Source organism: Podarcis bocagei, assembly GCF_964188305.1.
Source record: "Podarcis bocagei genome assembly, chromosome: 2".
Lineage (NCBI taxonomy): Eukaryota > Metazoa > Chordata > Lepidosauria > Squamata > Lacertidae > Podarcis > Podarcis bocagei.
Genome location: NC_138126.1, coordinates 62581240 through 62603546, shown reverse-complemented (window position 1 = coordinate 62603546; position 22307 = coordinate 62581240). Strand labels below are relative to the sequence as shown.

Here is a 22307-nt window from a genome sequence, read left to right as displayed (position 1 = left end):
AGGCTGCATAAAAATACTAGGCCTGGTTGGGAACATGCTTCCTACAATTCCAGTTAAATTGGACTTCCCTGGTCCCAGGAAACTGCAAAGGCTTGGCTTGTTTTTCTTGTCGGACAGCCGGCTGTTGAAATCCCTTGTTTGTTTCACTGTGCCCACACCAGTCCAGTGCTCTGTTGGCGCCTCATCCAAAATCCCCAAAGCAGGTTTCCACCCATCAATTAGAGCTGTGCAGAGTTGAGGAGCAACCCAGGAGAGGGCGGCACCAAAACTTGGCAGCAAAGCCAGAAACCAAGCTGCTAGCTCAGATGCCACAGGGAAGAGTTGAGGCGTCACAGGGAGCAGTAGTGCTTGCCTTCTAGAGCTGCTGGACAAACCAGTTTCCTGAATTCCACAGGACTGATTCATTCCCTGGAAGGCGATGGGGCCCGGGCAGGTGCCACTGATACAAAGAAATCTGCGGTGCTACAGCTCCAATCCAAAAACACTTGGAAAGCTCAGACGTCCTGGCCCCTCCAGCCATCCTGCATTTGGCATGTGTTTCCTCCAAAGGTCTATGACAGCAGTGTTTCCTTCTTGGCCCCCAGCCCAGAAACCTGGTCTCTACAGCTTTTCCTACTGTGGAGACAAGCGTGTCACTCCACTTTACATTTCTTCCCACTACAGCTGGACATAAGACAGCCTCACAAACATGTACAGTTCACTTTGGTGTTTTTCAGTGGTAGGATTGTTCCTCAGTTCTGCTATTTCATTTCCTGGACCTGTAGGTGAGCATTGCTCAACAATCCTTTCCCACTTTTGTGGTTTATATCCAGCAAAGATGTGGACACTACATTTTTGTCACAAGCCAAGGTCAGAGGTTTTCTGTAGACTAGCTCCTGTTTTTCAGCTGCTGTAGCTTCTGTCTATAAAGTGGACTGCCTGTGGATTCGCCTTTGTCAACATTGAGGCACCCAAACAGGTACTGATGCTCCACTGCAAGTCTACTGTACTAGCATTGTGGAAACATAGCACAATTCATCTGCATAAGCAATGGCCAAATTGCTGTGCATGAGCTGGGTGTTTAGCTGTTTTATCAAATTTTAATCAAGGTGTGATTGAAAAAGAAATGCACACATAAGGAAAATAAAATGTCTGGCACATGTTGCTCATTGTTTTCAATGTAATGCCCCAGCTGAAAACCTTAGAAGAGCAATGAGATACCATGTGCATTTCATAAAAGTTGAACGGACTGCAGTCTAGTGTTTTCCAAAAAGTAAGGGACCACTGCTGATTTGCCACTAGAAGAATAAATATATAGGAAATGAGTTGTTAAGCCTTCATATAAGCCACCAGTAAATGAATGTACCATTGGTAATGGAAAGCAGGGATACTTCTTATTTTCCCTTCTTGCCCCAATGGAAGTAAGTCCTGTTTAACGCAATGGGACTTACTACTGAGTAGATGTTTATAGGGTTGCACAGTAAAGGTAAAAACCAATACACTGAATTTAAGTTGGAGGTGTAACTGGATGCCACCGGAGCTCTCCCAGAATTGGGCTTATATGGCTCTAGATAAACCAACAGGCTACCTGCATTTTGTATTGGGTGAAGTTTCAAGGGCAGCCCCATGCAGAATTCATTACAGCAATCAAGATGAATATTTACGTAGACATGCTCCTTGAGCAAATATTAAAGGTTGGTACCACCTCTGACACCTTGAGCTGAAGAATTAACAGAAATGCTTCAGAAAAGCCATAGTAAAACATGCCAGGGCTGTGTCACCAGTTGGAGCACTAAAACTGCTAGGATTGGTTGTTCTTAATAGGTACCTTTTTAGATAATGAGCTACTTTTCACAAACCGACAAGCCTCTGCCTGATCTGTCACTGCAGAAACACTTCGTTGGGCTTTCAAACTAAAAGTGGGTTCTGATTAGCTCTAAAAATGGTTCACTCCAGGCCTGCACTGCACGTCATCCGAGCCAAGAATGGTCCGTTCCACCCATCTGTTGCCCGTTGATGGTTCATTCCAGGCACACCCTATCCGAAAATGAGGATGGTTTGATCCATCATTAGAGAACTTTAGCAGTTATGCCTATATAGGACCGCACCAGGGAAGGAGGCGCCTTGATACGCAATTATTCTTCTGTTGTTCCGGTCCGGAGAAGATTGACGTCTCATTCCGCGACTCTCAGGTTAGCTGTTCTTTTTCCCCCTTCCCCACCCCGGCTGTCCCTGGAAATGGTTCCGTCCAGTGCTCACACCGACCAGTAAAGGAATGTGCCACTGTAATATAAGGGGTGTGCGTGTGTTCTCCACCTCCACAGTACGGTGGTCCAGTCTCGCCCAGAGTGTCTCTGAGTCGAGTTAAAGCCTATGGTGTCCCTCGCCTTCCCAGTTTGAACGTTCCGGGCCGTGAAATACACACTCCCAGCCCATAAGGGGCTGCCACAGTACCTTTCTAGGCCAGTACCAAGCGGTTAGGGAGGCCGGGGTGGGTGGGGGGTTTTCCTTTCCGTTCCCTCTGTTCCTCCCTGACACCTTCCCCTTTGCCTCGGGTCTTTATGGCCGCGCCGGGCCAGTGACTGATTGGGCGCTCTTGTCCCGCCTCCTCCAGGGCGCAAGCGGCAGAGGCAAGGCCGGGGCGATGGAACGGTGCGCCTGCGTGGAGAGGGAGCTGGACAAAGTGCTGCAGAAGTTCCTGTGCTACGGCCAGCACTGCGAGCGAGGTCTGGAGGAGCTGCTACGCTACGTCAGTCAACTGAGGGAGGAGCTGGGCGCTGCAGGTACGCGCGGGGGCCTCCGTCTGGCGGTGGCCAGTCTGCTCCTGCCTCTGAGGGAGCGAGGAAGGAAGGACGGGAGGGTTGAGGGCGGCGTCGGGAGCGGCTACAGCTGGCGGCTTCTCGAGTGCACTCCTCATTAGTTCGAAAATATAAGCCCCACCGAGCACAGAATGACCCACCCACATTATTTATTACATTTATATCCCGTTCTTCCAAGAGAGAGTGACCTGTTTTGTCCTTCACAACGACAACCCTGTGAGGTAGAGCTTAGGCTGAAGGGGAGTGGCTGGCCCAAGATTGCCCAGTTTGGGTTTAAGAGTGGCTAGCTTCATGTGGACACTATGGGGGTAAAAACAACAACCCTGTCGTGTAAGGTAGGCTAACTTGATATTGTGGCAGGGCTGCTCCTTTTCTTTTTAGATGCATCAAAGGTGTGAAGTGTTATCCTCAGCTGGCAGATATATAATGTGGGTGGGTGGGGGAATTTGTAATTCCTGGAGCCCCAAAGGCAATGAAATGTAGCTACAGGGTGCATCATTTGCTTCAGTCATTTTGCAACTGAATTAGTTGTGAGTCCCTGTCCAAGGAACCGGAACAAATCTGGTTGCATTGTAAGCTTGTGTTACCAACAGTGGAGTGTGTGGTGTGCTCCTTGTGGTAGCTGGAAGCTTGTGTGCTTCCTAAAGGAAGTGGTCAGTAGGTTTCTGGGTTAAGATAGGACTTGTATTGGCCATTCTGTAGCTACACAGTTAACACATTTCTAACTTCTTACCCTGCCATCAGCCTGAGTCTGGACCAGTCGTGGAACAGGTTACAGTCGTACCTCGGTTTACAAGCTTAATCCGATCCTGAAGTCTGTTCTTAAACCAAATACATTCTTCAACCAAGGTACACTTTCCCTAATGAGGCCTCTTGCTGCCGGTGCCTTTCCACCGTTTGGCTTCCATTTGTAGACTGAGGTAAAGTTCGCAAACCAGAACACCACTTCCGGTTTTGTGGAGTTTGTAAACCGTGTCGTTCGTAAACAGGACTGTTCGTAAACCAAGGTATCACTGTACCATTTGAAGTCCTCGAAACTTTTGAAACAGAAGCCAAAGAATGGTTGATCGAAGACAGCCATAAATATTGTATGCGTTGGCATAATGTAGAGTTGTTCAGGTATCAGTGGTAGTGCTATTGACCTGAAGATACAAATTTCCCACAAATCTGAAGTAACTGTGGAGGAGGATGTACTGAAATATCTTCAGGAATGACAGTACTGGTAGATTGTGATCCATCTTGGTAGGGAAGTTGATGTTTACAACCTCAACCTCTACCTCTTTGTTTGCTGGAACAGTGTCTCTGGGAGACTATCAGTACATTGAAACTTCAAGGAAATCTCTGACAAAAGGTAAATTTTGGCATGAGTTTGCTGAACCAGAATTTATCAATAAAGTTGTTTGTTTAGGACTCAGAACCAAGGTTTTCTCTTAGGACTAATGATGATAAATTGGCACAGCAAAGATTGTGTTAACCAATGAAAGCTATTGTTTATGTTACTAATAGATTAGTGAAAAGGTTGAATGTGTGTTTTGCTTTTATAGAACGTTTTCCTGTTTTCTTGGAGCATATTATACCATAATTTATATATCATCTATTTGAAAGCAGCAAGATTCCTAGAATTGGTTTTGAGTGTTCCTGCTCTAGAAGCAGTGGGGAAAGCCAGTGTGGTGTCATGGTTAGAGTGCTGGACTAGGACTTGGGAGACCAGTATATAAATCCCTATGTGACCATGAAAGCTCATCGGATGACCTTGAGCTGGTCACTATCTCTCCGCTTATCCTACCTCATAGGGTTGTTTTGAGGATAAAAAGGAAAGAGGGAGAATTACATATGTCACCTTGAGTTCCTTGGAAGAAAAGTGGGATAGACATAGGCGCCGACTCCATGGGGCTTGAGGGGGCCCGAGCCCCCTCAAAAATTTGTTTGGGGGGGCTCAGCCCCCCCAATAATCTCGGGCGGCGGTGGGCGCGTCCGCGGCTTTTATAGGGCGCCCGGCGCGCACCAGCTCGATAACGGGCACCGGCGCGGCGGGGGGCGCCGGGCCGGGGGAGGGGGGCGGCCGGCCTGTCTCCTTGGCAACCCCACTGAGCAGCGCCGGCTCCCCCGGGAGGGCCATCCCCCCGCGCCGCCGATCGCCAACACCGCCGACGCTGTGGCTGCCCGAGCCCGAGCCTGAGCCTGAGCCCGACCCGGAGCCCGAGCCCGAGCCCGAGCCTGAGCCCGACCCGGAGCCCGAGCCTGAGCCCGACCCGGAGCCTGAGCCCGAGCCCAAGCCCGTCAGTCAGTCAGTCAGGAAGGAAGGAGAAATGGGGAGGGAGACGAGGGAGGAAAATTGCGCGCAGGGTGAAGAAAGGAGAAGGGCGAACGAGACGAGCTTCCAACCCAAAAAAGGGCTGGAAGACTGGGAGGATGCAGGATCGGGAAAGAAAGCGACGCCTTCCCCGCCCGCGACGTCGCCCGCTTGTCATTGGCAACGCAGCGGGCGCCCAGAGGGGCTGGGCACCGGCGCAGGGCCGCTCCGCAGCCGCGGAGGACAGCTGCGCGGCTAGCAAGGTGTGCCGCGTAGAGCGCGGCCCTTGTGTGGCCCGGTGGCCAGGCAAGCTTGGGCGGGGACCCCCATGCGAATCTAAGACGGGAGAAGGGGGCAGAGCAAAGGGGGTCCCTTCCCCAACCTCCGGCTCTGAGACTTCCCTGCGCCCCAGAAAAGCGAAAGGATTTTCTCTCTTTTTTTAATATATAAATATTTTATTAAGTTTTCAAATACAAAGTTAGAAACATACACTGAAGAAAAAAGTAAAAGAACAAGAAAAAGAAAAAAAGAAAAAGAAGAAAAGAAAACCAACCATTCAACACATTTTTTATATAACTAACTGGACTTCCTCGTATCTCCCTTACCCTGCATTCTTTATAATAAAGATATCAGCAAATTATTACCTTGTTTCGTACCTTATTTTGTACTTTTCAAATACTATACCTCTAAATTTAACATACTTTTCATCAGTTACTTATATCTTAAATTAAACATAGTATTACCTTAGATTTTGACCTTTTCTTACTTAAAATATAATTTCCTGTTTCCCAAATCTAATTGCTGAAGCTATAGTTTCCGAATCGTGTAAATTTTTAACATTCATACAACTTATATTGTTTTTGTAAATAGTCCTTAAATTTTTTCCAGTCCTCTTCCGTTGTTTCTTCTCCCAAATCTCGGATTCTGCCAGTCATTTCAGCCAGTTCCATGTAGTCCATCAATTGCGTCTGCCACTCTTCCAGTGTGGGCAAATCTTGTGTCTTCCAATATTTTGCGATAAGTATTCTTGCTGCTGTAGTTGCATACATAAAGAAAGTTCTATCCTTCTTTAACACTTTCTGGCCAACAATGCCCAAGAGGAAGGCCTCTGGTTTCTTGGGAAAGGTATACTTAAATACCTTTTTTAACTCATTATAGATCATTTCCCAGAAGGTCTTCACTTTTGGACAAGTCCACCAGAGGTGAAAGAATGTCCCTTCAGCCTCCTTACATTTCCAACATTTATTATCAGACAGGTGATATATTTTTGCAAGCTTGACTGGGGTCATGTACCACCTATAAATCATTTTCATAATATTTTCCTTCAAGGCATTACATGCCGTGAATTTCATTCCGGTGGTCCATAACCTTTCCCAGTCCTCAAACATGATGTTATACCCAATATCCTGAGCCCATTTTATCATGGCTGATTTGACTGTCTCATCCTGAGTGATTTTCTCTTCAACCTGCCCTCCATCCTCTTGCAGAAAACTCTTTGCCTGCCCTGCCCGTATCTCGTTTTTGCTTTTTAATTCCACACACGCACCCTTCGGACTTCGTGGCAATCGGGCGCGCGGGTGCGTTTCCTAAGAGAGTGAGGACCCCCGCCTCCTCCCCACCTGCTCCCTCGCCAGCCAGCCGCGCGCCCTAGCCGGAGAGCCCCGGCCGTCCCCGTTGCGCAATCGGCTGGATCTCCCTTCAGCAGGCCGTGCTCACAACTCGGCCCAGGGACCCCCAGCAGCGGATCTCCGGCTCAGCTGAAGAATCCGGCAACAAGCCCCCTCCTCCCCAATCGCTCCGCCGAAATACGCTCCAAAACCCCCCAGATAGGCCGCCGGCCGCCAAGTCTAGTGGCGCCCTGAGCGAGGGTCTCTCCCCAACACCGCCACCTCGAACTGCGTTCTCCCGGCTACCCGAGCGAACCAGCGGCAGGACCCCGGTATGGGCCCCCCCAATATTTTTTATAAGTCGGCGCCCCTGGGGATAGATGTAATAATAAATAGATAAAATTAAGATCCCACCCACCCATAGCCCCATAATCTGTTCATTCTCTTACTGGTGAGCATAAATTTCTCCCAAGACTAAGATCTGGGGGGAAACTGTTGGCTTCTGTTAATTCCTACCTGTTCCAGATCAGATTTGTAAGCAAGTAGTAATGGGGGATTTCAATTACCCGGATATTTGTTGGATGTCAAACTCAGCCAAGAGCATAAGGTCAAACAGATTCCTCACTGGCCTTGCAGACAACTTCATTGTCCAGAAAGTGGGAGAAGCAACAAGAGGAACAGCCATTTTAGATCTGGTCCTAACCAATGTTGATGACCTGGTTAGTGGGGTAGAAGTGGAAGGATCATTAGGCGCGAGTGATCATGCTCTTCTGAAGTTTACTATACAGCGGAAAGGAGCAGCCAAGCATACTAGGATTCAATTTCTTGACTTTAAGAAAGCCGACTTCATAAAACTTAGGGAAGTGCTGGGTGAGATCCCATGGACAGTAATACTAAAAGGAAAGGGAGTTCATGATGGCTGGGAGTTTGTTAAGAGGGAGATGGTAAAAGCACAACTTCAGGCAATACCAATGAGACGGAAACATGGAAGGTGCCTAAAGAAGCCAGGGTGGCTATCTAAAGAACTTTTAACTGAGTTAAGATTAAAAAAGGATGTGTACAAAAAATGGAAAAGGGGGGAAACCACCAAAGAGGAATTCAAAGAAATAGCTAGCACATGTAGACACAAAGTCAGAAAAGCTAAAGCACAGAATGAACTCAGGCTTGCTAGAGAGGTTAAAAGCAACAAAAAAGGCTTTTATGGGTATGTCCGTAGCAAAAGGAAGAACAAAGAAACAGTGGTGTCACTCAGAGGAGAAGATGGTGAAATGCAAACAGGGGACACAGAAAGGGCTGAACTCCTCAATGCCTTCTTTGCCTCAGTCTTCTCTGATAAAGAAAACAATGCCCGACCTGAAGATGTGATCTCAGAACCACTGGCAGTCATCTTTGAGAATTCCTGGAGAACAGGCGAAGTCCCGGCAGACTGGAGGAGGGCAAATGTTGTCCCTATTTTCAAAAAGGGGGAAAGAGAGGACCCAAATAATTATCGCCCAGTCAGTCTGACATCAATACCAGGGAAGATTCTGGAGCAGATCATTAAGCAAACAGTCTGTGAGCACCTAGAAAGGAATGCTGTGATCACCAATAGTCAGCATGGATTTCTGAAAAATAAGTCATGTCAGACTAACCTGATCTCGTTTTTTGACAGAATTACAAGCCTGGTAGATGAAGGGAATGCAGTGGATGTAGCCTACCTTGATTTCAGCAAGGCATTCGACAAGGTGCCCCATGATATCCTTGTAAAGAAGCTGGTAAAATGTGGTCTTGACTATGCTACCAGTCAGTGGATTTGTAACTGGCTGACTGACCGAACCCAAAGGGTGCTCATCAATGGTTCCTCTTCATCCTGGAGAAGAGTGACTAGTGGGGTGCCACAGGGTTCTGTCTTGGGCCCGGTCTTATTCAACATCTTTATCAACGACTTGGATGATGGACTCAAGGGCATCCTGATCAAATTTGCAGATGACACCAAACTGGGAGGGGTGGCTAACACCCCAGAGGACAGGATCACACTTCAAAACGACCTTGACAGATTAGAGAACTGGGCCAAAACAAACAAGATGAACTTTAACAGGGAGAAATGTAAAGTATTGCACTTGGGCAAAAAAAATGAGAGGCACAAATACAAGATGGGTGACACCAGGCTTGAGAGCAGTACATGTGAAAAGGATCTAGGAGTCTTGGTTGACCACAAACTTGACATGAGCCAACAGTGTGACGCGGCAGCTAAAAAAGCCAATGCAATTCTGGGCTGCATCAATAGGAGTATAGCATCTAGATCAAGGGAAGTAATAGTGCCACTGTATTCTGCTCTGGTCAGACCTCACCTGGAGTACTGTGTCCAGTTCTGGGCACTACAATTCAAGAAGGACACTGACAAACTGGAACGTGTCCAGAGGAGGGCAACCAAAATGGTCAAAGGCCTGGAAACGATGCCTTATGAGGAACGGCTAAGGGAGCTGGGCATGTTTAGCCTGGAGAAGAGGAGGTTAAGGGGTGATATGATAGCCATGTTCAAATATATAAAAGGATGTCATATAGAGGAGGGAGAAAGGTTGTTTTCTGCTGCTCCAGAGAAGCGGACACGGAGCAATGGATCCAAACTACAAGAAAGAAGATTCCACCTAAACATTAGGAAGAACTTCCTTTTTTTTTAAAAAAAAATATTTTTTATTGCATTTTTTCCAGATAGGAATGAACAACACAGAAAAACAAAGAAACAAGAAAAGAAAAGAAAAAAAGACAGATTATTTCCAAAGCTTGTTTCAATCCACCAACGGACTTCCCCACGTCTCCCGTACAGTGCATTCTTAATAATAAATTTGTCAGCAAATTGTAACCTTATTTCATATGTTTCTTTTGTACTTTCAATTGCATTTTAAGTTTAAATTACTTATTATCCAAATTACTCAATAAAGACATATATTATCCTTTTTTGAACATTTAAACCTTGGTTCTTTCATTATTATTATCTAATTTCATATATATTCCACTCTCATTGCTGGGGCTATCCTTCCAAATCGTACGAATCCTATAATTCATATAACTTATAAAGTTTTTGCAAATAGTCCTTAAATTTCTTCCAGTCCTCCTCCATTGCTTCTTCTCCCAGATCTCGGATCCTGGCAGTCATCTCGGCCAACTCCATATAGTCAATCAATTGCGTTTGCCACTCTTCCAGTGTGGGCAAATCTTGAGTCTTCCAATATTTGGCGATAAGAATTCTTACTGCTGTGGTTGCATACATAAAAAACGTTCTGTCCTTCTTTAACACCTTTTGGCCCATAATGCCCAAGAGGAAGGCCTCCGGTTTCTTAGGGAAGGTGTACTTAAACACCTTTTTTAGCTCGTTATAGATCATTTCCCAGAAGGCCTTCACTCTTGGACAGGTCCACCAAAGGTGAAAGAATGTTCCTTCAGCCTCCTTACACTTCCAACATTATTATCAGACAAATGGTATATCTTAGCAAGCTTGACTGGGGTCATGTACCACCTGTATATCATTTTCATAATGTTTTCTTTCAAGGCATTACATGCCGTAAATTTCATACCGGTGGTCCATAACATTAGGAAGAACTTCCTGACGGTAAGAGCTGTTTGACAGTGGAATTTGCTGCCAAGGAGTGTGGTGGAGTCTCCTTCTTTGGAGGTCTTTAAGCAGAGGCTTGACAACCATATGTCAGGAGTGCTCTGATGGTGTTTCCTGCTTGGCAGGGGGTTGGACTCGATGGCCGTTGTGGTCTATTCCAACTCTATGATTCTATGAATAAGGAAGTGTTGCTCTGTAGACTACAGGTAATTTGCATTCTACATGATGGTTCAGTTCTGGGAGTCCACATGTAAATGCAAAAATGTGCAAAACCGGGAACTGGTCATCTTTGGGTGTGAGGGCTCCAGGATGTTGCCAGAGCCCTAGCACTGCCTTCCCAAAGCCAGGTAAGTCGGTAATCACAGCCTTGTGCGGGTGGGTGGAGAATAAATAAATGGAGAGTGGGTTTCCCCTGCTCTCCATGTATTTAATAATTCTTCTTCCTTAGCGATCACTCGTAGCTGAGTAAGATTGTCTTCCATAAACACGGTTTTAACAATGAGTCCATAAGTGACTGTGGAGGCCAATGCTGGCTCCACATGTCCTTCTACAGTGGGGACATTGGTGGGAGTTGATCACGGTGTGGATTTGCCAAGCATGCCTTCCTCTTAGCACATTTCTCCCTTTCATCTCGAGTTTGAGTGTCTTCAAAGCCCATGACACCTTTGGTAAAGGCTGTTCTCCAATTGGAGCGCTCGCAGGCAAGTGTTTCCCAATTGTTGCTGTTTATACTACTTATTTTAATACCCCCCTGCACACAGCTGCCATTGTGTAAGTAAAATAAGTGTAAGATGTGAGTTACCTGTATACTCTTGAACTGGCACCTACACTAATATGTAATTGCTGCTTCTCCTGCAGCCTTGCAACGAACGCCACTGTCTGCTACTCTCTCCCTGGTTATGTCCCAATGCTGTAAGAAGATCAAAGACACAGTGCAGAACCTAGCTTCAGACCACAAAGACATTCACAGCAGTATCTCTCGTGTGGGCAAAGCAATCGATAGGGTGAGTAGGTTTCAGGAGCAAGGTGGGAACCCAAGCATTTAAAACTGAAAACTTGATGAGTTTTGAGAGCAAATGTTTTTCTTGCATGTGCTCCATCACCCTATATAGAGCTCATTATTGAAACATGGGTCTTTAATGGATTAGTGCAATGTTCATCTTCTCTCCTGTATTGTGCTTTGACTACATCCACACTGCCTGATTTTACCCAGGCCCACAAATGTCTCCCTGTTTTTCCAACCTGCAGAACTAGTGTCTTTCCTCTGTGTTAACACTGAAACCTAGAATTCTGCATAAAAGAATCATACCTCAGGTTGCCAACGCTGTGGGTTGCACGTTTTCGGGTTACAGACATGCTGAACCCGGAAGTACCGGAATGGGTTACTTCCGGGTTTTGGCGCTCACGCATGCACAGAAGCGCTAAATCATGCTTTGCGCATGCGCAGAAGTGCCAAATCGCGTCACACGCGTGCACAGATGCGGTGCTGCGGGTTGTGAACGCTGCAGGTTGCAAACATGCCTCCCACATGGATCACATTCGCAACCCAAGGTTCCACTGTATTAGATTGTCCAGAGTTCAGTATTTCTAGTAAACACAGGTGTGCTTTGTATTGGCTAAACAAGGGTGGCTCCTGTTTTTTCTTTTTCTTCACAGACATGGTTTAAATGGGATTAGTTTTGGTTTTGCGGGGCTAGGAGTAAAAGCATGGGGGGCATTAAGCAGAAGAATCAGAGTTGAATCTTGTGAGAATTTCCTTGACTATTGCCAAGGAGAGGGATATTATTTAAGCCTTGATAGTGAACATGACTAGAAACCATTGCAAACTCTGTTCATGCCATGATAATGTGATCTCTCTGCAGTTGCCAGGATGGCAACCCACCTTGCTTTCCAGCATGCATAAGTTCCATCAAATGACTACACCCCCTTTTTAAACTCAAAGCTGAAGAACTAGTGGCAAGCACTGTGGGAAGCCCAGATCATGAATAAGTGTTTGGAGTTGAAACCAGTAATTCAGCTGTTGTCATTTAAGAAATTGAAGGAAGTTCTCCTGCCTCAACTGAGGATTGGGCCTAGGGTCCCTCCCCATCAGTATCTATGGAGAGGAAGACTTAACCCATGTGCTTTCCTTTTGCTGTTACATCAAGAGCATCCACATTTCTCCAGCACGCAACAAGCCTTTCTACCTATCCAATTCCTTGCTCTGAGGTTCCTTAGCTCTGTTGCTTGCCTGTCGTCTTTTCTCTCAGACTGTTTAAATTACTGGAAACAAGTTACTGGCAAGAATGCCCCTGAATTTGAAAAAAGACTTGCATTGGGGTGCAATATGGCTGCCTCTACTATGTCCAAAACTTCAGTATACTTCTCTAGCTGTCTGTAGATACTGCCAAATTCATAGTGATATGGGATGACAGCTAGTATTGTACTCAATGCTGATGGAAAGCCACTTATTGTTCTAGGATCTGGAATACTACTTGTTATGGGGCTTTCTTGAGTGAATGACTGACTCCTTGTTCTGTTCCAGCATTTTGATGCTGATTTGTGTGGCATTGTTCCTGCTATGGTCTGGGAGTCTCAAGAGAAGCAGATCCTGGTGTTGGCCATCATAGAGCACCTCTACCAACAAGGGATGCTGGGAGTGGCGGAGGAACTGTGTCAGGTACAGGGGTTTGAGGAGATGGAAGTGCAAATGTTATTTGCATGGTGTATGGGAACCGATAGTTGTATCTCTGCACTGTGCCACGGCGCTGCTTGGTATTGGCCATTGAGATGTGCCAGGAAAGGTCTCTGTTTACTGCTTGCATATGCAGGAGGATCAGAAGCTTGAACCTCCCAGCCACTTCCACCGCAAAGTACAACAAGCTGCCTATTCTGCCGCCTGTTCTATCCAACCTGCAGAGGATGGATATGTACTTGACAGCCTCCCTCTGGGAATATTTACCTTGCCTTGAGCCTTGTTCTAATTTGGCTTGCCCTTCCACAGGAATCCACTGTGAATGTGGATGTAGACTTTAAAAAGCCATTCCTGGAACTTAACAGCATATTGGAAGCTCTGCACAAACAGGATCTGGAGCCTGCTCTGAGGTAAGAATGATGAGCTATATTCTGTTTCCCCTCTTAGGAAGTACTGTGGGGGAGGAAACAGAGTCCTAACACGATGATTTTGAAGTAGAGCCTATGGCAAGGACCATTGGGGGAACCACACTCCTCATTATCAGTGAGCCTATCCACTCTACAGGTCTGCCATCTTTTCTCTTCCAACAAGCACCGAGAAGTTCTGCTTGTTTTGTTTTCACTCATTATCTTCTACACAAGGCCAGGGTATTCCTGTAATAAGATACCTGAATTTGTGAGCTCACAGCATGCTGAGAAAATGCTGCTGCAACCTGCCTCAGACCTGGTTGTCCACAAATCTGTAGCTTGGATTGGAGTAGCACCCACTTTAAGGGCAACTTTCTATGTAGATGATGGCATTGAGCAGTGTTGTCTCTTGCTCAGTTGGGCAGTCTTTCACCGACAGCAGCTGGCAGAAATGAACAGCAATCTGGAGTTCCGGCTGCATCGACTCCACTTCATCAGGCTCCTTGCTGGCGGTCCAGGCAAGGAGCTAGAGGCCCTGAGCTACGCACGCCATTTCCAGCCCTTTGCTCACCTGCATCAGCAAGGTGAGGCTGTTTCCAGAAGCCTACTCTGCTACTTGTTCCTTGGGAGGAGCTTTCTTGCCTTTAGGCTGTTTCTCGGGGCCTTGCCACACCCAATAGGGCTCCTATTTTGTTGCTTCAAAGTGTTTGGAGTTTCCCTTTTTAGTAGGGGAAGTCTTGGGAGTTGTTGACTCAGCCTGGTCATTGTTATAGGTATCACCATTTCCTAATAACTGGTTCCATAACAGGCCAGCCCCGTTAGCAAAAGTATGTTTACCTGAGTGCTGCTTCCTGCATTTTTCATCTGCAGAGATCCAGGTGATGATGGGCAGCCTGGTGTACCTGCGCTTGGGCCTTAAGAATTCTCCATATAGGCATCTTCTGGATGAGAGTCAGTGGACTGAGATTTGTGAGATATTCACTCGTGATGCCTGTGCCCTATTAGGTCTCTCAGTGGAGTCACCTCTGAGTGTCAGGTAAAGCTTGTTATGGGTGGGACTGGCGGTGGATTGAGCAGTGCTGAGCTATCTCCTCCCTCCTTCTCTCTTGGCAGCTTTGCTGCAGGATGTGTAGCACTGCCGGTGCTGATGAACATCAAGGCTGTGATTGAGCAGAGACAGTGCACGGGTGTCTGGAGCCACAAAGATGAGCTGCCTGTGAGTGCCTGGCCCATTCAGGGGTAGGGTGCTATGAGAGAGCTGCAGGGTGGGGATATTTTTGTGGAAGAAAATTAACAATAACAACCAGGTCATGGGCCTAATTATTTTCTGCTTGTTTTATCAGATTGAAATTGAGCTTGGGATGAAATGCTGGTACCACTCGGTCTTTGCGTGTCCCATTTTGCGCCAGCAGACAACTGATTCTAATCCACCCATCAAGCTCATCTGTGGGCATGTTATTTCTCGAGATGCCCTTAACAAGCTCATCAATGGAGGGAAGTGAGTGGTTTTTACAAACTGTTGTTACTTTCCTCAATTCTGGGAGGCTGTGGATGACGAACTCTTGCCTGAAAACTTGAAGTATCCAGGGTCTCCTGCCTGTGAAGTGCTGTGGTCACCCCGACAGGATTTTTTGCTCTATAAGACACATTTTTCCCCTCTTAAAAAGTAGGGTAATGTGTGTGTGTCTTATGGAGCGAATGCAGGCTGTGCAGCTATCCCAGAAGCCAGAACAGTGAGAGGGATTGCTGGCCTTCATCCCGCTGCCCTGAAGAGGCTGCGCAGCTGTCCCAGAAGCCAGAAGAGCAAGAGGGATCAGTGCGCACCGATCCCTCTTGCTGTTCTGGCTTCGGAGATAGCCACACAAAGCCTCTTGAGCGCAGCGGGATCGCTCCTGCATGTTCGTTCAAGAGGCTTTGCATTGCTTTCTTGTTTTCCTCCTCTAAAAACTAGGTGCGTCTTATGGTTGTGTGCGTCTTATAGAGCGAAAAATACAGCAGTTTCTCACTATCATTTTATTTTTTGGACTACATGTTAGTTTCACTGTGTCTGCTGCCCTCTGCTGGGTAACTAGGTCATACTGCAGTTGCTATAGTAAGGGGGACATTAGGACTTCTCCTTGTAGTTTCTTAGTAACTGGCAAGCCCAAGGCCAAATCAGACTTGTTAACAGGGCAGAGAAGAGAGTGAGGTAGTGGACCAAACACCAGGACTTGCTAGTGGTCTACTGGAAGTATGGGTCTGGGTCAGCTTCCTGCTTATCTGATTTAGTGGTCTGGTAGGACTACTTGCCAATGAGAATTCTAAGGCCTTGTTTTGATTCTGATCTTTCTTTCTTTGTGCAGGCTGAAGTGTCCATATTGTCCCATGGAGCAGAGCCCAGCTGATGGAAAACGCCTAATCTTTTGATAATGGCATGCCTTGGAGATGTTCTGTTGAAAATAGGCTATTGGGATAATGCTTGATGGAAGGTGGCATATGCTGGCAGGAATGGTCTTCTGCTGTGAACAGTATTAGCTGCTACACTCTGGGAACTGACTGTAGCTCACTGGGCCAGAGGAGAGCAATCTTATGTCTACTGTAAGCCAAGCCACATTATTCTGTACTCCTCACAACATACTGCTTCCTAGGATTCTTCCTGGGAGCTTTAACTGGCAGTGATCCTTCCTAGCAAGATGGTTTACACTCTCCTCATGCATAGCTCTACTTGTTGAGATACAGCTTGTATCACAAATAGTACACAGGGAGCTGTTGCTATTTTTAAAACACTTCAAGATAAATCTAGGTCTTTTTTCTGTTTCAATCCATCAGTTTGGGGGGGGGGGAGTCTTAGAGCTGCCTTTCACTTCCCACTGCCCAGTATGTGCTTTTGACAATGGGAAGGATGGAATTTAAGTTGGGAGAAGTATGCTAGAAACTTGGCTTACTGCTATTTTGAAGAAAAGTTTAAAATAGGTTGGAAATGCAAAGGTGGAGTTTGGGGCCTCTGTGTACTAATACACAGTGTGGCTCTTCAAAAAACAAGGTATAAGTAATAAGGTGTATTGTTTCCTAATGAAAATAACACAAGTGAAAAACTGGGACAGCACTATATTAAAGAAATTCATACTTTATGACAGGTACATGATAGCAGCTTGCTGCTTTTGAGTGTTAGAAAGCCTAGCAAAGCTACTTTATCCATTGTGAAGGAGTAGAAAATGGAGAAAGTACCATGACTTTGTGCAGGTTGAGAAAGCTGGTAGAATAGTAACTATCATTGAGACATCCTTAAAAGTAGGTATACAGTCTATTTTATTCAAGAAATTTGAAGTAATCCTTTCCCCTCTTGCTGACAATTCACAGCATTTGCAAGTACTCATTAAGGTTACAGAAACACATCAGAATCTGACTAGGTGAACTATTTTAGGCAATGGTCCTAAAAAAGCTGTAATATGCGAGAATGGGGGTATGGATAATTAACAGGGATCTTGAATCTGATTTAGAGATTTGAACTCCCTTGGAACTAGATCCGAAAGTAATATTAAAACAACTGGCAGTGTTTAAATCTGTGTTGCTTGAAGTCTGAACTTAGCTTTGAAAGCTGTGCCCATTTTTATTAGAACGGTGAGGGTAAATAGTTTAAAGCTGTAGGTGCAGGAGTTGGCCTACAAGTTGCACTTTAGATTTTTGTTGTTGTTTAAAAAATGCAGTAGTTTGGAGTATCTGGAATAACAGTGGATGTGAAGATCTGCACTACCCTGGAGAGACATTTAAAGATACTTTTCTGATGCCACAGAAACCCTTTGACATCAAAGGGTTTTCTCACACTGCATGTATTCTTAGTTTTTCTTCCTCCGAGGCACCAGGAACTGTTAAACCCAGGATAGAGATGGATGGCATGGAAATACAGCTAAATAAATTTCTTTTCAGCAAACTTGTGTATGGTTTTTGGTGTTGATATATTTAGAACCAAAAAGAAACGTTTTCCTTAAAGCAGACACGTTCTTGACAATATTGCTTTTAAAGCCTCCCAGCAGAGCAAAACTCTTACACAAGTGTAGTAGTAATAATAATAATAATTTATTATTTATACCCCCGCCCATCTGGCTGGGTTTCCCCACCCACTCTGAGTGGCTTCCAACAAAATATTAAAATACAACAGTCTGTCAAGCATTAAAGGCTTCCCTAAACAGGGCTGCCTTCAGATGTCTTCTAAAAGTCTGGTAGTTGTTTTTCTCTTTGATATCTGGTGGGAGGGTGTTCCACAGGGCGGGTGCCACTACTGAGAAGGCCCTCTGCCTGGTTCCCTTTAACTTGGCTTCTCGCAGCAAGGAAACCGCCAGAAGGCCCTCGGCGCTGGACTTATCTGAACTATCCATCTCTCTTCACCATGCATTCTGTGTTTGCTTGTATTATTTTTATTTTATTAAATATATATCCCACCTTTCCTCCAAGGAGCTCGAGGTGGCATAAATGGCTTTCCCTCCCCATAAACACAACAATCTTATGAGGTAGATTAGCCTGATGGCAGTGACTACTAGTCCAAGGTCACTCAGTGAACTTCATGGCAAGTGGGGATTTGAACTCTGAACTCGCAGGCCCTAGTCCAACACTACACCACAGTGGTCTAGATCAGTGTTCCCCAACCTTGGGTCTCCAGCTGTTTTCGGACTACAATTCCCATCATCCTTGACCACTGGTCTTGCTAGCGAGGGATGATGGGAGTTGTAGTCCAAAAAACAGCTGGAGACCCAAGGTTGGGGAACACTGGTCTAGATTACATAAATCTGGAGAAGGGAAATAGCTGGAGGCTAACTAAGGCTACACTTCTATGGTCCCTGGAAGGGCATCTCAGAGGCGCTATTTCTTGGGGGGGGGGGATCTCTCAAGGGCAGACGAGAAGCTGACAGTGGTGCTTCTTTAAAAAGTCCAAGGATGTTTAAAAGGGAGAAGCTGTGGACCTACAGGCCCCAAAGTTCTCCTGTTGCCCCAGCCCAGGGGAAAAAACTATGACAGCCCCCACACTGAAATAAATGGGACGGACACTGCTGAAGGGAGAAAACAACCCCCACTGCTACTACCTGCCCTGCCAAAACAGGGATATTGCAGTTTCTCTACCATGTGTGGATTGATCAGCTTACACATTAAATTTAAAAATCATTTATGTGTCTACTTCAAGTGGAAGAATGTAAAAGTTGGTGAACACTTCACCTTGGCAAGGATAAGTTGTGGTATTTAGGGGTAAATAGTGTGTTGTAATAGACACTACACAACATTACAAGTGTTTTAATTAGTTTAATCTCTCCGCCTCCCCCCCCCCCAAGCTTCACAAACCTCCCTTGCTGCATGACAAGTCAATAACTTCTTTCTAAATCAGTTGCTTAATATCTGGCACTTAAAGCGGGTATGAGCCACAGGGCTGGTGACAGTGCCAACTGCAGCATTCTCTTCACTGCACGGCTCCTCTAAAGTCAAGTGTCTGTTTGTCAGTCTTAGTAGCATCTCTTAGTGATGTTCTTCACAAAGGGAGGGGAAGAGCCTCCACCTCTTCCATACACTCATCATAGGCTTCCTGATATTCCTCATGGGGCTTGATCATGATAACACACGTTGGTCGCTTTGAACCTGCAGCTGCTCCCAAGTCCTGAAAGGAAAAAATAGGAAAGCAGCATTCAGTTTCCTAATTCACATACAAGTTTACCTTTTTTACTTTAAGCAACAAACGGACCTTGTGCCAATTCACATGGAGAAATTATATAAATGCCAGCTGCGTGAAACTGCTCTTCTAGAATAGCCAAGATTTCTGTTCCTTATCAGGATGCAGGTCTATGGTGAAGAATAAAAATTCTACAAGAAATGGAAGCCGCCTTCTACTTCCCCACCCTACATTACCGTTTTGGAAGGGATGTAGACATATGGAAGGCTCCTGTCTTCACACATGATGGGAATGTGGCAATAGACATCAATAGGAAGTGTGTCTCCTGCAAGAACTGTGATCCTAAGAGAGACAGACAATGCAGCATCAGCAACAAAAATAAGACCAGAGCAATGCAAGTAGAGAAGACAACAAACACATTAAAACAGATATATTATGAATCTTTCCAAATATTTGATACTGTAATACAGGTATAATCCTGTGTATACGTATCAAATTGTGCTTCATCTCTGCAGTCATCATTTGCACAAATAAGAGATTTCAAGCATGCATGTACACACATAAGGGAGCAGGTGAAATAGCTCACTGAGGCAAGGCAAAAAACTTACTATGCAGAGCCAACTGAAAACGAGGTCTGATGAAAAGGATTAAAATCTGTTTTTGCTGGGCAAAGTATACTGATTTGCATGCAAGACACCCTTACTCATTCTCACACACAACCAGATTGTTTCTCTGGTGATGATGCCTTCAAGGATGAGGGCCTTCAAATGTTGCAAATCTGATAATCCCTGAAAATTAGCTATGCTAGCTGTGACGAAGAGGAGATGGAATATAATGGTATCTGGAGGGCCAGAGGTTCCCCACCCTTGTATTAGCACAGCCTTCACCAAGCAGGTGCCCTTCAGGTGTTGTGGACTACAACTCCCATCAGCTGTGCTGGCTGGGGCCCTGAGCTGTAGCCAAAATATCTGGAAGGCACCAGTTTGGCAAAGACTGCACTAAAAGCAGAGTCCCTTCAGTCCCTTTGTCTTGCACCAACAGAATCACAGGATTATAAACTAGTTGAGGATTATTTGTAAGCTTGCGACCCGGAACATCTCAGAAAATGCCACCTGCTGATTCCAAAGCTTTGTGTATGTGTCTACTCTATACAACACACACCTGCGTGTCTATATATCTCTCTCCGATACATAGATACATAGACAGAAAGAGGAGTTCCTAACACGGCGGGAGTAGGGACCAGACCTGGCGAACCAGACTGGCTCCGAATTCAAGATCTGAACTGCTAGGGTAAGGCTGCGGCATGGAGAGAGAAAGAAGGCACATCGCGTCGCAACGGCGCGGAGTTCTTACCCCTTCTCGCCTTTGTTGATGAATTTCTGGACCTCTTTCACCCCACGCCGGATCTGCTTCTGCTTCGATGCTGCAAGTCAAACGGGAGAGTTTCCGGCAAGGGTTGTTGGACGGAGCCCCCACCGCCCGCGAAAGCCGGACCGCCCTCCTTCCCCTCCCCTCCCCGTCCTGCACGCGCACCTTTCTTGATGCACTTGTACAGCTTGCGCGTCAACTTGCGGGAGGCCAGAGGCCGCGCGATGGCGTTCACGTTCTCCACCAGCTCGTGGTACGACTTCTCCGGGGTCGCCTCGGGCTCCGGCTCTTCCCTCGACTCCTGGTGCTTGGCTTTGCCCATCTTTGCCGCCGAAAGAACGCGGACCCGCGTGCGGCCACTTGCGCTCCTGACCCTCCCAAAGCAAGGAACTCTGGGAAGGCAACCATAGAGCTCAATGGGAGGGAAAGACCTTGTTTCCGGTCACCCCATTGGTCGGCCGGCTCTGCCATCATCCAATAGAAAAGCGACTTTGAGGAATACGCGCCGCCCTCTCCTTCCTCCTCGGAGCAGGTTTCCCAGCAAGCATCGCGCTTGTTCGCGTCTTCGGGAAGATGGCGGCGGGGACGGGTAGTGAGTGGGGGTCTTTCTTTGGGGAAAGAGGGACGTGGCGCGGAGAGGGGAGCTAGGGTTGGCCCCGCCATTAAAAAAAACCAAAGTAGAGAAGGGTGCCTGTTTCTTGGTTGAGCGAAGCTTCGTTTGTTGTGTCAGGTGTCAGGCAGCTTTTAACATGACAGGAGCCCTTCCCCTCTTGTCCTTTAAGAGGGGTTGGTTGGGAGGTGGCTTGTCTGAAAGGCCTCCGATGACAGGTCAGTTTTCTCCTTAGCTGAGGTACCCGGGAATAACGGCATAGGAGGTAGTAAAAGGCCATATGCCAGGCACCCCCAAACTCGGCCCTCCAGATGTTTTGGGACTACAACTCCCACCATCCCTAGCTAACAGGACCAGTGGTCAGGGATGATGGGAGTTGTAGTCCCAAAACATCTGGAGGGCCGAGTTTGGGGATGTCTGCCTTATGCTAAGCCAGACCAACGGCCTATTTATTGTTCATACTGACACACAGTGACTTTCCAGGGCTTCAGACAGGAATCTTTCCTACCACTAAGTAAAGGCACCTCTTCAGGGTTTCAGATGGGAATGTTTCCTGAGGTTAACAGGAAATTAACCCTGTGACTTTTTGCATACAACATATATTCTCTGCCACTGAGTTGTTACCAGTAGACTTTTCATTGAGTTGACTTTTAGTGTGGCTTTTTTGGGGTGGCACTTGGAGGGTGTAGGGGCTTGAAAACCAAACTTTTAAAAGCAGCATGGATTGAGATAGATTTAATTTAGTTTGAGAGTTCTTTTTAACTATGTGGGCAGGTTGCAACACCGTAATGTTTATCTTTTTCCACATCAGAGCACAAGTTGCTGAGTGCTGGGCCTACAGAGCCATGGTCTATCCGGGAAAAACTTTGCTTGGCTTCTTCAGTCATGCGGAGTGGAGACCAAAACTGGTAAGAAACGGATATAACTGTTGGCTACATAAAACCTGTTGCTAAATACAGTTCCTGCTATGCCTTGGAACATAGATGATGATGATGATTATTATTATTATTATTATTATTTATTATTATTAATTTATTATTTGTACCCCGCCCATCTGGCTGGGTTTCTCCTGCCACTCTGGGCGGCTTCCAACAAAGATTAAAAATACATTAAAATGTCACACATTAAAAACTTCCCTGAACAGGGCTGCCTTCAGATGTCTTCTGAATGTCAGGTAGTTGCCAGGTAGATCTCTTTGACATCTGATGGGAGGGTGTTTCACAGGGCGGGCGCCACTACCAAGAAGGCCCTCTGCCTGGTTCCCTGTAGCTTTGCTTCTCACAATGAGGGAACCGCTAGAAGGCCCTTGGCGCTGGATCTCAGCAT

The 22307-nt window shown here is 46.3% G+C and overlaps 3 protein-coding genes across 7 annotated transcripts in view; 2 read left to right on the top strand and 1 right to left on the bottom strand.

Moving 5' to 3' along the window:
• The first annotated feature begins 2048 nt into the window (after positions 1-2048).
• RMND5B (required for meiotic nuclear division 5 homolog B) lies at positions 2049-16341 on the top strand. Of its 2 annotated transcripts, XM_081185723.1 has the most exons (10): positions 2049-2171; positions 2594-2762; positions 11149-11294; positions 12815-12949; positions 13274-13374; positions 13789-13955; positions 14242-14407; positions 14485-14587; positions 14715-14869; positions 15714-16341. In XM_081185723.1, the coding sequence occupies exons 2-10, from the start codon at positions 2624-2626 to the stop codon at positions 15775-15777; spliced, it is 1176 nt and encodes a 391-aa protein (XP_081041849.1). In that variant the 5' UTR covers positions 2049-2171; positions 2594-2623; the 3' UTR covers positions 15778-16341. The 2 variants fall into 2 exon arrangements, with proteins under 2 accessions (XP_081041849.1, XP_081041850.1); XM_081185724.1 differs by lacking the exons at positions 2049-2171; positions 2594-2762 and adding an exon at positions 10448-10637.
• Positions 16342-18811: 2470 nt separating this feature from the next.
• Positions 18812-20772, bottom strand: NHP2 (NHP2 ribonucleoprotein). The gene is made up of 4 exons (XM_081185932.1): positions 20537-20772; positions 20357-20426; positions 19240-19345; positions 18812-18991 (listed from the first exon to the last, which is right to left on the bottom strand). Exons 1-4 carry the CDS (start codon positions 20691-20693, stop codon positions 18866-18868), a joined length of 459 nt encoding a protein of 152 aa, XP_081042058.1. The 5' UTR covers positions 20694-20772; the 3' UTR covers positions 18812-18865.
• Positions 20773-20842: 70 nt separating this feature from the next.
• The window catches only part of BRD8 (bromodomain containing 8), a 29881-nt gene continuing 28416 nt past the window's right edge, over positions 20843-22307 (top strand). For 3 of the 4 annotated variants that reach the window (XM_081185819.1, XM_081185818.1, XM_081185816.1), the window contains exons 1-2: positions 20843-20963; positions 21793-21889. In XM_081185819.1, coding sequence (XP_081041945.1) covers positions 20945-20963; positions 21793-21889 — 116 coding nt within the window. In that variant the 5' untranslated portion in view covers positions 20843-20944. The remainder of the gene's footprint in view (positions 20964-21792; positions 21890-22307) is intronic. The other variant, XM_081185817.1, reaches the window with a different exon arrangement.